At 45.8% G+C, this 13,618-nt stretch overlaps 1 protein-coding gene across 2 annotated transcripts; it reads left to right on the top strand.

Moving 5' to 3' along the window:
* The first annotated feature begins 2,718 nt into the window (after positions 1 to 2,718).
* On the top strand, positions 2,719 to 12,463 carry ZNF12 (zinc finger protein 12). Of its 2 annotated transcripts, XM_019987549.2 has the most exons (6): positions 2,719 to 2,852; positions 3,609 to 3,684; positions 3,828 to 3,892; positions 7,409 to 7,535; positions 8,029 to 8,124; positions 10,238 to 12,463. In XM_019987549.2, exons 3-6 carry the CDS (start codon positions 3,878 to 3,880, stop codon positions 12,088 to 12,090), a joined length of 2,091 nt encoding a protein of 696 aa, XP_019843108.2. In that variant the 5' UTR covers positions 2,719 to 2,852; positions 3,609 to 3,684; positions 3,828 to 3,877; the 3' UTR covers positions 12,091 to 12,463. The 2 variants fall into 2 exon arrangements, with proteins under 2 accessions (XP_019843108.2, XP_019843106.2); XM_019987547.2 differs by lacking the exon at positions 3,609 to 3,684 and having other exon boundaries at positions 2,722 to 2,852.
* The last annotated feature ends 1,155 nt before the right edge of the window (positions 12,464 to 13,618 follow it).

Here is a 13,618-nt window from a genome sequence, read left to right as displayed (position 1 = left end):
ATTACTGTTATCTTAAACATGTATGCAATGGATTCTATCTCCTGAGCTATATAAAAAGATGAGGTTCATCTCATTTACACAAATAGTGGTTCCCTTGTGATGCACAGCACAGCCTGCTTTTTTGTTTTTTTGGCCAGTCCCACAGCATGCCAGATCTTAATTCCTGCAGCAGGGACTGAGCCTGAGCCCCCTGTGTCTGAAGGGCAGAGTCTTAACTAATGACCCACCAGGGAAGTCCCACAGCCTGCTTTCATAGTTATTCAACAATAAAGCTGTTTTCTTTATTTCTACATCTGGGAAGAGGATTTTCTGGATTGGCAGAAGATTTTATTTTTAATTTTACCCATACCAGCTTTTGAGAAGTAACTAGTCGAGAACACGGTTACATGATTTCACCCCCAAAATAGTGATAAATCATTGTCCTTATGATTCCATTTTTGAAAAATTACATTTTTATCTAACATGAACAATATCCTGTTAAAAAGGTAAGATTGCAGATATCCATTTTCTTTTTTCAATTTGTATGTACCTTCTGATTTTTCTACTGTTTTTAATGCATTGATTGTATAATCTAGAAAAGCTACAATTCCTATTCTCTTTTCCTTCCTTGGAGAAACCATATGCCCATGATTGAACATTTTTTATCATGGCTGAACATTTATTATATCCTAGCATTTTAATGAAACATAGTATTTCAACAGTTAAAACGACATGGAACAACAGACTGGTTCCAAATAGGGAAAGGAGTACATCAAGGCTGTATATTGTCACCCTGCTTATTTAACTTATATGCAGAGTATATTATGCAAAATGCCGGGCTGGATTAAGCACAAACTGGAATCAAGATTGCTGGGAGAAATATCAATAATCTCAGATACGCAGATGACACCAGCCTTATGGCAGAAAGTGAAAAAGAACTAAAGAGCCTCTTGATGAAAGTGAAAGAGGAGAGTGAAAAAGTTGGCTTAAAACTCAACATTCAGAAAACTAAAATCATGGCATCTGGTCCCATCACTTCATGGCAAATAGATGGGGAAACAATGGAAACAGTGACAGACTTTATTTTGGGGGGCTCCAAAATCATTGCAAATGGTGACTGCAGCCATGAAATTAAAAGACACTTGCTCCTTGGAAAAAAGCTATGACCAACCTAGACTGCATATTAAAAAGCAGAGACATTACTTTACCAACAAAGATCAGTCGAGTAAAAACTATGTTTTTCCCAGTAGTCATGTATGGATGTGAGAATTGGACTATAATGAAAGCTGAGTGCCAAAGAATTGATGCTTTTTGAACTGTGGTGTTGGAGAAGACTCTTGAGAGTCCCTTGGACTGCAAGAAGATCCAACCAGTCAATCCTAGGGAAAATCAGTCCTGAATATTCATTGGAAGGACTGATGCTGAAGCTGAAACTCCAATACTTTGACCACCTGATGTGAAGAACTGATTCATTGGAAAAGACCCTAATGCAGGGAAAGATTGAAGGCAGGAGGAGGAGGGGACGACAGAGGATGAGATATTGCTGCTGCTGCTAAGTCTCTTCCGATGTGTCTGACTCTGTGTGACCCCATAGACGGCGGCCCACCAGGCTCCTCTGTCCCTGGGATTCTCCAGGCAAGAATACTGGAATGGGTTGCCATTTCCTTCTCCCAAGGATGAGATGGTTGGATGGCATCACCGACTCAATGGACATGAGTTTGATTAAGCTCAGGGAGTTGGTGATGGACAGGGAAGCCTGGCATGCTGCTGTCTGTGGGGTGGCAAAGAGTCAGACAGGACTGAGCTATTGAACCGAACTGAACTGTTAGTATTTCAGTTAAGGAAACGGCAACCTACTCCAGTATTCTTGCCTGGAGAATCTCGTGGACAGACACGACTTAGCCACTAAACCACCACCACCACCGAACAGGATACACTCCTTCCCCTCTCTGGTTTGTCAGAGATCCTCAGATCTAACCTAAAATACCTCTGGGAAGGGAAATGACCAGGGATGCAGGAGGCAATCACACAGCACCCCACCTGAGGCCCTATCTTTCCTTGACGCCTAACAGGAGTTAACAAATGGGATATTGATTCCGGCCTGGCGTGCTGCGATTCATGGGGTCGCAAAGAGTCGGACACGACTGAGCGACTGATCTGATCTGATCTGATATTGATTCCCTGGTTCAGAGAGTCCATCCTCTCAGCACAGCATTGCTTCACCTCCAGATGAGGTGGAGACATTTAAGAGGTTCCCTAATTTCATGGCGCGGAGAGTTCTGGGAAATGGAGTCTTGCTATTTGTCCTGCTCCCGGGGGCGGGCCCCGGTGCCCGGACTTCCGGCATCCTCCGGCGTTGGGGCTCCGCGTTCTGTGTGCGTGTTCGCGCACGCGCACCGGGGCTTTTGCTTCCTGTCGTTGGCCAGGTCACCGCTCGCCCTCGTTCCCAGGCTTTGGCCTCCGGCGGGCGGGGATTCCGGGGCCTGCGGGACTGGAACGCCGTCCGGCAGGGCTGGCATCCAGCGGACGCGGGCTGTGCACGCGAGGGTTCTCGCGGGCCGGGCGGAGGCTGGAGCCGAGACCCCGGAGCTCGAGCCCCGGAGCCCTCGGGCTGGGTCGGAGAGGCCGGGCTAGCGGCGGCGACACTAAGGAGCGGCGGGGCCCGGTCCCGACCGTCTGCAGCGCACGACACGGTGAAGCCTCGGGAACGACGTTGGCCCGAAGGGAGCTTGTCCCGTAGGCCCAGAGCTGGCTCCTCGGGCCCAGAGGCCTCGGGAGGCGGAAAGGAGGGACTCGGGGAGAGGAGCGCGCCGCAGGAGCAGCCCCCGGCCGGAGCCTGGGGAGCCCGGAGCCGGTCAGCGAGTCCCGACGAGGTAGGTGGTGCGTCTGCGGCCTCCAGGCGGCTGTTGATCCTGCGCCCCTCGGAGAGCAGGGCTTGGGGAGCCCGCTCCGGACCCCACGAGAGAGCGACTGAGAAGGTTTGACCGCTTTGCCGGGGTCGAGAGGCCGGGCTGGAGGGCAGGACCGCCTGCTCCGATGGGGCTCAGCTGGGGCTTGTGAGTTCTGGGTGTCCTGAGGCAGTGGGGGCCCCAGGCTTGGCCCGAACGTGCCGCGTCCACCTCTCCCTCCATCCCGAGGCCCCTCCTCCTCTTTCTCTCGCCTTCTTGCAATCCTGCACGTGTCTCTCAAGACTCATCCGCACTTGGTTTTGTAATCTAAGCCTCCGCTGACATGCCACGCCCCCCTCCTCCGCGGGTTCTGCCTGGTGGACTCGCACCGTGTAGTTAGTGCGGGATGAGTCTTCGAGGCGTCTGTCCCGCTGCCTCAGTTGAGGGAGGCGGTGATTGGGCCTGAGAAGGGAGGTGACTTGTCCCAGGTCACTAGGTCTGCAGATGGGATCGTTAGCAATATCAAACTCTTAGGGCAAGTGCTCTGTTAGTTTCTTAATAAGAGATCTTTTTTGAGCATTGCGTTTAAGTTTGTACAAATAATTGAAAGACTGAGCCGCACCTGAGTGTATCGCGTTACTCAGAGCATCTTGTGGATTTTCTGATCTTGACAGAGTTAGTAAAACTGTAATTGTTTATTTTTATCATTTTATATTTAATGATGGAATTTTATTTTAATAGGATTCCATGTTCATCCACTGATGAAAAAGTGTTTTCCCTGCAGTACCATAATCATGTGGGAGTTACAGGCCTGTGGGTGTGTACTCAGTCTTTGTTTTACTAAGCCCTACTGGAAAGTGAAAGGGCGGGTTTCCCACAAGTGTCTAGTGAAGTGCTGGGCAGGGCTCGTTCACACTAGCTGTTCCTGGCTCGCTTCACTACCTGCGTTTCCTCCTTCAGGTCCGCCTCTGCTTTCACAGTCGTGCAAGTTATTCCGAGAGCAGGGGAAAATGAATCAATCTCTGGTGAGTTTTGTTGTTTACTTATTTACTCCCTTCTCCATTTTGTAGGCTTCCCTCGTGGCTCAGATTGTAATGAATCTGCCTGCAATGTAGGAGACCCGAGTTGGATCCTTGGGTCAGGAAGATCCCCTGGAGAAGGGAATGGCAACCCACTCCAGTATTCTTGCCTGGAGAATTCCATGGATAGAGGAGCCTGGATTGACTCCAAACAGCGGCTAGCACTTTCACTGATTTGTAATAACACTTTAGGAGGCCCAATAGTTCAGAATTTAAAATGGAAAAGTAGGAATAGGTAAAAGATAGGGTTAGACAAAGCATAGAGAGCAGGTCAGCACCAAGTGTTTCTGGCAAGTTCTATGTGTAGATTCCAGGATCCTCCAGAGGTCTTAAAGTCACAGAACAAGGCTTGAGTTCTTGACATTCATTGCAAAAAGTGACAAAGACCATCTATTGCTTGCCTTACGTTGTCCTTTCCAAACACTTATCCTTGGGTGTTAAAGGTTTCCTTGATGTGATATGTGGTGGGAGATGGGTGGGGGAATCAAGTCAGGGGGACTTGGGGCTCCAGCTGGATGGCAGACAGGCAAGGGGGAGGCCTCAGTGAGTTCCCACTGCCGCTGGTCCTGGGCCCCAGTACGTAGTGCACGTCCACGCCCTTGGGTTCTTTCTCAGTCATGAGTGAGGTTGAGAACATTTTCATAGGTTTAGAAGCTGTTTCTTCTTTTTTAATTAATAGACTTTTTAGAACAGTTTTAGGTTTATGGGGAAATTGAGCTGACAGTACAGAGTTCCCTATAATCGTCCCTCTTGGTTTCCTCCTGTTATCGTCTCACACTTGTGCGGTGCATCCTATCAATTGTTGATACCTTCCTACCACCTGGAGTCCGTAGTTTATATTAGGGGTCACTCTGTGTTCAGGTCTTGACAAGTGTGTAGTGAATGGCCTTCAGCCACCAAAGAAGTACAGTATAGAACTGCTTTGCCACCAGAAACAACCCAGGGCACCTCCTGCTTGTCTCTCTCTCTGCCCCAGCCCCCAACAGCTGCTCATCTTATTACCGTCAATGTATTTTTGTCTTTTACAGAATGTCACGTAGTTGGAATCGTACAGTATGTGGTCTTCTCAGACTGGTGTGTTTCTCTTTTTATATGAAGGGCCTGTTCATGTCCACAGTCCGTCTTCCTGTCTCAGTACTGGTTTGTTTTGCTTGTCTTATTGACTAACAGAGTAGCCTTAAGTATTTATAAATGTTTCCAGTTGGAGTCATGTTAGTGAACATTGTTTTCCAAGTTTTTTTGTCTTTTTACTTGATTTTCCAGCAATAGCATATAATTCTTTAATTTTTTTCATTTTGAGAGGTTGAATACTATTCATTTAAAAAAATTTCTCAAAAATTTCTCAAAATCACAAGATTTTTAGTCTTATCCACACAAGTGAATAAGAGCACCCTCCTTGGTCAGTACTGAAGTACAACTTCTTTCAAGGAGGTGAGTGGAGGTGAGGAGGGAGGAATTCATTGGTCTCGTGCTTCTCTTCTGGTTCTTACTTTCTCTTTCCGGTTCTGGGCACTGCGTCCGCCACTCTCTTGCACTTGGTAAAGACTTTAATGTGTGAACGTGTGGACCCCCCAGTCCTCAGGGGTCGGACACAGGTATGTCTGGTGATGTCTGGTTGGAATATGGGCTGAGTTCTGGAAGATTTGCTGTTGCTGTCTGAGACAGGTTTCTCCAGGCTAGACCAGGGCAGTGCTGTACATATCTCGGTCTGCCTTGGGCAGTGACTACTTCTGCTGGTATGTCTCAGCAGCAGCAGGGCAGCCTCAGCCTTCCCAGGCCAACAAAGTCTGGCTCCCAGTCATCTCGGCGTGTAGAGCTTGGGGTCAGGGGACATGAGCCATTCTGCCTCTTCGATTGTTTCACAATCAAGAACTTTGATTTTCAGTCAACATCAGGAGTTCATCATCGTCTCTAATAGACCCTGAGCTTGACGAGCTCGTTTCCTTAACTCCTCCTAACCACTCCTGTCTCCATGTTCTGTTGAGAGCTGCTGCTGCTGCTGCTAAGTCGCTTCAGTCGTGTCCAACTCTGTGCGACCCCATAGACGGCAGCCCACCAGGCTCCCCCGTCCCTGGGATTCTCCAGGCAAGAGTACTGGAGTGGGTTGCCAGTGCCTTCTCTGTCTTTTGAGAGCAGCTGAACCTTATTGGTTTTAACACACAGGCACTGTTTTGTAAACTTTTCTGGGCAATTGCATAAATTTAACAGACCCATTATGTTTAGTTATTTAAGTTTATTTCTGTGTTTTCTGATTCATTCTAATTTGCAGAGTGATGAAATACACAGTAGATAATCAACAGTAATAGCAGGTATTGAAAAGCATGTTTTGTCCAAAGAACTGTGTTAAGTGCTTTCCGTGAAAGAGCCTGTTTGGTACTGATCTGTATCATGTGACAGGCACCATTATTGTCTGTATTCTAGAGGTGATGGTACAGGAGGAAACAGGCTGTAATGACTGTGTGAGTGTGAGTGAGTGTGAATTAACTCAGAAGATCCGCACTCACAGGTCTGGGTATGGCAGTTTCCGGTTCTGTTGTGTGCTCTGTGCCCCTCTTCAGCAGTAAGTGAGCTCCTTCCCTGGAATGTGTTGGGGGATGAAGGGATTCCAAGTACCTGGCTGGGCATTAGGGCGGGACGAACCAAGCTGTTTCCAATAGCTTGTGGGCAGGCCAGGGTCAGGTCGAGGCAGGCTTATCTCTGTAGTAAAATACGGAACTGGGATGTGCTGCCTGGCTTGCTCATCGCCTTGGTAACTGGTGAATACTACAACTCGGTTCCTTCTGTGAGTTGTAGGAGGAGCTCAGGGCAGGAGCAGAAGAGAAGCTTGGGCTGGTGATAAACATTGGGAAATGTTGAAGTGTAGAAGGTTATTAATGCCTGGAGAATCCCCATGGACAGAGGAACCCGGGAGTCTACAGTCCATGGGGTGGCAAAGAGTTGGACACAACTGAGCGACTAAGCACAACATGGCACAGCACAGGTTGTTAAAGCCATGAGGCAAGATGGGATCACCATCAGAGCCAAGGGTACAAGAAAAGAACTGAGCCCCAGGGCCCTATGATGGCTTGAGGACGACCCAGAGGAGAGGAGGAGCCAGTCAAGGAGCGGCTGGGGAGGACAAAAGAGAACCAACTGGTATTATTAGTGTTCTGTAAGCAGAATGAAGGATCACAGTGCCTCTTGGGTTTGCACACTGCCCTCAGGCCTGTGCTTCTCGAGGGCACAGGCTCTGTCTGCTGGTCTCGTCCTCAGGACTGTTGCTGGCTCATAGTGTAAGGCTGTATTTTCTTTTTTTCCTGTACATTGAGCAAACTCATGGCAGTATATTATATTTATTTTCCTTCCATAAGGCCCATAATATAGAAAAGGTACACAGTGTAAACTTGACCAGTGAGCTGGGTGAGCTCTTGTCCCCGTGTATCTGCTCCATGTCACCCAGTTCCCACTATGGTGCCATTACAGGGGTCAGTGTCATTCAGGGACGTGGCCGTGGACTTCACCCAGGAGGAGTGGCAGCACCTAGACCCTGAGCAGAAGACGACCTACAGGGACGTGATGCTGGAGAACTACAGCCACCTCATCTCTGTGGGTGAGGAGAGAGAGAAATGAGATTTCCCTCTAACTTAATGGTTTTAACTTTGAACTTGTGGGCTTCCCAGGTGGCACAGTGGTAAAAGAACCACCTGCCAGTGCAGGAGGTGTAAGAGATTCAGGTTCGATCTTATGAAACTGAATTGGGTTGGGAAGATCCCCTGGAGAAATGGAAACCCACTGCAGTATTCTTGCTTGGAAAATCCCTTGGAAAGAGGAACCTGGCAATCTGCAGTCCGTGGGGTTGCCTAGAGTCAGCTGACCAAGTATACACACACAGAGACACACACTTTAACTTTGAACTTGACAGAACAACTGGAATCATCTGGGTACCAGGTGGGGCATGTGGTCTCTACCTCAAGGTAGGTTCTGATTCTGGCACAGCACCAATGGCACTTCTCTCCTGTAGCTCATAAGCCAGCCTTTTGCTTACATGACAGATCTGGAAGCCCAGCAGCCAAGTTCAAGTTCTCTCTTGTATCTGTTAACAGGGTGTCACATTATCAAACCAGAAGTCATCACCAAATTGGAGCAAGGAGAAGAGCCGTGGGTGGTGGAAGGAGAATTCCTGCTTCAGAGTCACCCAGGTGTGTGAGGGGGGTGGCAGTAAGGAGGGTGGTCACTCAGGAGTGTTTTTCCCTGGAGCTTTTTAATGGTGCCAAACCTGAGAAGTGACTGAAGAGTTGTTCTTGCACTCCGGCAACTCGAATCTCTCTCCCTAAGGCTTTTTCCTTCCCCACAGCAGCTTGTGTTGGTAGAGCTTCCCACTCTGGTTTCTGCTCTGAATCAAAACCTGCTCGCTTCCTTCCTCCTCTTAAACCTCAGAACTTCTTATGGCATTTTGTTGGCAGGAATATATATCGTTTGTCATTAGAGATAACTCCTGACTCTCCATGTTCTCATTAGTTTCTTTCTTCTTTCCCATGAAATGCCTCAGGCTTGTTTCTGTCCCTGGCTTCACTTCTCACTTCTCTTTCTTTGAGGTCAGAGTTCACACCCCCATCCTGTGCATAAACCAGTGAACTCAGTTCACCTGTGCTGTCCTGATCACAGGCGCTGGTCATTCCTGCTGGAGTTTGGTGATAGCATAACAGGGTCTCCCTATTCCACCAGATGCTCACTTTCATCTTGTCTCTTACTTTCTGTTCTGTCGGCAGTGTCTTGAATCATGTTGTGTCTGAGCAGGTGCTCAGTCAAGTAGGAGACAGAGAAATGAGTCCTGATTCATTTACCACCCCCACCCTGCCCCCTCCAGAAACATCCCTGAAGGGTCTGCCTCACCCTCTGGTGGTTTATTCCACAAGCTCTTTAGAAGGTCCTCCTATCTCAGGTATTTAAGGCTTTTATGTGTTTCATGCTACTCTGTCTACCTGTTGCTGGTTCAGTGTTTCCTGAGAGAGTGCAAATCTCATTGGATTTGCAAGATGTGTTCCCCTGACTTCTGAATCCATCTTATCACTAGTCTCACAGGATGAGCCAACAGCCATTCCCTGTTGATTCCTAAAGGCAGTTTAAATTCCTCTTCCTTTTAGAATCATACAATATTGTCCCTATGTTGCCCAGAAATTATAATTTTTTATTGTTTCCTAAACTTCATTTGGTCCACACTTCTAAAGGTCTCTTCTGTTTCACTGAGGTGTGGGTTATTTGTCCAGATTACACATTCTTTAAGTCTGAACTCAAATATTCAACCCCTCCTTAGAGTTTTCACTTTCAGCTCTAATACCAGTTTCTTCCTTCCCTCGACTTCAACTCCATCTCAAGGTGATGCTTTAGGAAAAAAATCTAGGTCTGATCAAGAAATCTGTTGACCGTGTTTTTTGCTTGGGCTTCTCCACCCACCCTCCTCAAGTTTTGATAGATTCTGAGGAAACCTATCTTTTCTCAGGTTTTTGCCTCAGGAAAGATAGATTTTGAGTAGATCAAAGGCTGGAAGTCAGGCAAATTTAGTAAAACAACAGGAGCAGAGACTTGCAATTGAATATAAACTGGGGCATAGTTGGTACCAAACCATCTCAGTGTAGGTGGTAGCACCGTAGACTGTGCTCTTTATCTCCATGCGATATGAAACGACTTGGTGTGAAGTGGAGACCTGCCTCTCGCACAGTCCTCCTGGCCCTTGTGCAACAGCTAAACTCATTGTTCCCCCATCAGTTGACCTGTTTGCTGTGAGCCCTTTCATATCTAAGAATCAGGCATTTATCCAGCATCCTCTGTCTTCAGATCATTGCTCCACGTTTTATTTTACCTTCTGTACTCAGCTTTGAACAAAATTTTGAAATATTAATGTGTGCATGTACTCAGTCATGTCTGACTCTTTGCAACCCCATGGACTGTAGCCTGCCAGGCTCCTCTGTCCATGGCATTTCCCAGGTAAGTGTACTGGAGTGGGTTGCCATTTCCTCCTCCAGGGCATCTTCCTGACCCAGGGATCAGACCTGTATCTCCTGCACTGCAGGTGGATTCTTTACCGCTTGTTTTTATCAGCTTTCTTCACCACTGGAGATCATGGAGCTTGTGTGTGTGCATGTGCAAGTTCATTCCAAACCAAAATAATAAGGGGGAGAAATACACTTGGAATGGTTTTCACCTGTCCAAGAAGCTAGCACCTGTGCCACAATGAAATGCTTGTGTACAAGTCACATGTCATTTCTTACCTAGGAAGTTGCATAAAAATTGGTTAATCTTGCCTCTTTTTAGAAGAAGTCTGGAAAGTTCATGATCTGATGGAGGGAAGCCAGGAAAATGAAGACAAACATTCAAGGCAAACTGAATCCATTAACAACAAAACCCTGCCTGAAGGGAGAGGTAATGGTCTTGGTAAGACTTGTAATGTGGAAACAAGCCCTGTTTCTTCAAGAAAAATATCCTATCAGTGTGATTCATGTGAAAAGAGTTTAAAGTCTATTTCAGAATATATTAGTAGTGATGGCAGCTATGCAAGAATGAAACCTGATGAATGTAGTGCTTGTGGGAGATCACTTCTCCATGTGAAGCTTGAAAAAACTCATCTCGGAGATAAACCTTATGAATTTAACCAAAACAGGGAGGCTTATGCTCTAAATGAAGAAAGTATTTATCAGAACATTCACATTTTGGAGAAACCCTTTGAATATATCGAATGCCAGAAAGCCTTTCAGAAGGATACAGTGTTTGTTAACCATATAGAGGAGAAACCCTACAAGTGGAACGAATCTGAAATAGCCTTTCTCCAAATGTCAAACCTCAGTGTGCACCCAACAACTCATTTGGAAATGAAACCCTATGAGTGCAACGCATGTGGGAAATCCTTCTGTAAAAAGTCCAAGTTTATTATCCACCAGAGGACTCACACAGGAGAGAAACCTTACGAATGTAATCAGTGTGGGAAATCCTTCTGCCAGAAGGGCACCCTCACTGTCCATCAGCGAACACACACAGGGGAGAAGCCCTATGAATGTACTGAATGCGGGAAAACCTTCTACCAGAAGTTACACCTCATTCAACACCAGAGAACTCACTCAGGAGAGAAGCCCTATGAATGTAGCTACTGTGGAAAAGCCTTTTGCCAGAAGACACACCTCACACAGCACCAGAGAACACATTCAGGAGAGAGACCCTACGTTTGTCATGACTGTGGAAAAACCTTCTCCCAGAAGTCAGCCCTTAATGACCACCAGAAAATTCACACAGGCGTAAAACTCTACAAGTGCAACGAGTGTGGGAAGTGCTTCTGCCGCAAGTCTACCCTCACCACACACCAGAGGACACACACGGGAGAGAAGCCCTATGAGTGCAACGAGTGTGGGAAGTTCTTCTCTCGGCTGTCATATCTCACTGTGCATTACAGAACTCATTCAGGAGAGAAGCCCTATGAATGTAATGAGTGTGGGAAAACCTTCTACCTTAACTCAGCCCTCATGAGACACCAGAGAGTCCACACAGGAGAGAAGCCCTATGAATGCAATGAGTGTGGAAAGTTATTCTCCCAGTTGTCGTACCTCACCATACATCACAGAACTCACTCAGGAGTGAAGCCCTACGAATGTAACGAATGTGGGAAGACCTTCTACCAGAATTCCGCCCTTTGTAGACACCGGAGGATACATAAAGGAGAGAAGCCCTATGAATGTTACATATGTGGGAAGTTCTTCTCGCAAATGTCATACCTCACAATACATCACAGAATTCATTCAGGAGAGAAGCCCTACGAATGTAACGAATGTGGGAAAACCTTCTGCCAGAATTCAGCCCTCAACAGACACCAGAGGACACACACAGGAGAGAAAGCCTATGAGTGTTACGAGTGTGGCAAATTCTTCTCTCAGATGTCGTATCTCACTATACATCATCGAATTCATTCAGGAGAGAAACCTTTTGAATGTAACGAATGTGGAAAAGCCTTCTCTCGGATGTCATACCTCACTGTACATTACAGAACTCACTCAGGAGAGAAGCCATATGAATGTACCGAATGTGGGAAAAAATTCTACCACAAATCAGCCTTCAACAGCCATCAGAGAATTCACAGGAGAGGGAACATGAATGTACTTGATGTGGGAAGGCTTCTCTGAAGTCAGATCTCTTATAACGTCGCAGAACCCTCTCCATATAATGAATAAGGAACTCCTACCATCCTGAGTTGGAGAGTTCATACAGGTGGGTGTGAACAAACCTGTATTTGTCAGACTTGGAACCTGAAAGTTTGCAGGTTGGAAACCTCAGCTGTAACTAGGCCACATGACATGCTGACAGGAGTAAAAATCTATCAGTATTTAAATTGAACATAGTTTCACTATGAATTCAAACTTTTACATATCAGGGAATTCAGACCAAGGGGATATCTTTCAAGGAACGTGGAAAACATTCTGTTGGAAATTATGAAACTAAAATTTATGTTTCTGATAAAATGTCAAGCTTTTGTAAAAAAAAAAAAAAAAAAAGAAACCACAGAGGATGGCTGTTTTGAATAAACATGCTCCTTATGTACATAGAAGCTGTAAAATCGCTGGGTAGCTAATTAAGATGGCAGCATGGCAACATTAAGCTCACACTGAGTGGATCTTGAGGGTGTTTGGGTGTTTCTGTTTGCTTTTTAGGATGCTGCATTACAGGAGTTGTATGTTCGGCTTGAATCATGTTTGAAAAGGCATTGTATCCTTATTAGAATAATTTCTAAGGTATTTTAAGTAGGACCACTATGCTAGCATCTAAATATGTATAGATAATGAACTAATATTTGAAAGATATGAAGTATACTTCTCTTTGTGCTCTTCCCTAGCATTTATAAATGGATTTTATTGTTGTTAATGAAGTAAGTCTTCCATAAGGAAACCAATGTTTTTAATAGTGTTTTAACTGTATCTGAATCAGCAAGAGATAAAAATCTGTGCATAAAGTAGAAAATTGCATAGATAATTTAAAATGGTTAATGCCACAAGTCTCTGTAGTAAGGGACAGCTGTAGGACTCATTGCAATCAGTACGGTTTAAAAAATGTACTTAAAATAGTCTCATTTTAATCTGTTTTTTTCACTTACTGTTTTTTATTTAGATGCCTTTGTAAGTGTGTAGAGCACATGTACTATGTAACCCAGAAATTAACTGTATTTTTATTTGATACGATGGTGTTTTTAAGCACCATGGTTTGTTCCTTCCTGAATGGATTGAGAGAGCAGGTTCGTATGGGTTGTAGCTAGTGTTGCTGAGTGACCAACCTAGTCACTCATTCCTTGTTTTTGGCTGCCCAAGTCTGGGTATCCATTCCTCTTGATGGAACAGGGGATAAATCCTGATTAGTTTCAACCAATAACGATAATCCCTTTCTCATAGCCAGTAATTGGTTTAGATTATTCGGAGGACCCCATGCTAGACAGGTAAAGAAAATATCTTGAGCAGGTTATTTCTGGAAAAGGTTTCTTCAGAGCTTCAAGGAATCATGCCAGGTGAAGTGGGATCCTGTTCAACGTTTCCTTATCTGGCTGTGTCTTTCAACGATGGTTATAATTTGTGCATGGCAGAGCAGAAAGACTGGAAGAACCTGGGACCTGGATGATGCTCTTGAGCTACTGAACCAGCCAGCCGTGTAGCCACTCTATCTCTG

This window comes from Bos indicus, chromosome 25 (assembly GCF_029378745.1).
Source record: "Bos indicus isolate NIAB-ARS_2022 breed Sahiwal x Tharparkar chromosome 25, NIAB-ARS_B.indTharparkar_mat_pri_1.0, whole genome shotgun sequence".
NCBI classification, from domain to species: domain Eukaryota; kingdom Metazoa; phylum Chordata; class Mammalia; order Artiodactyla; family Bovidae; genus Bos; species Bos indicus.
The sequence above is the reverse complement of the archived record's forward strand: the minus strand, read 5'-3'. Positions and strand labels throughout refer to the sequence as shown.

Excerpts from the sequence above, each read along its gene's own strand:
- ZNF12 (XM_019987549.2), top strand. Across the intron at positions 7,536-8,028 it reads CAGCCACCTCATCTCTGTGG|GGTGTCACATTATCAAACCA; the intron begins GTGAGGAGAGAG and ends ATCTGTTAACAG. Across the intron at positions 8,125-10,237 it reads CCTGCTTCAGAGTCACCCAG|AAGAAGTCTGGAAAGTTCAT; the intron begins GTGTGTGAGGGG and ends GCCTCTTTTTAG.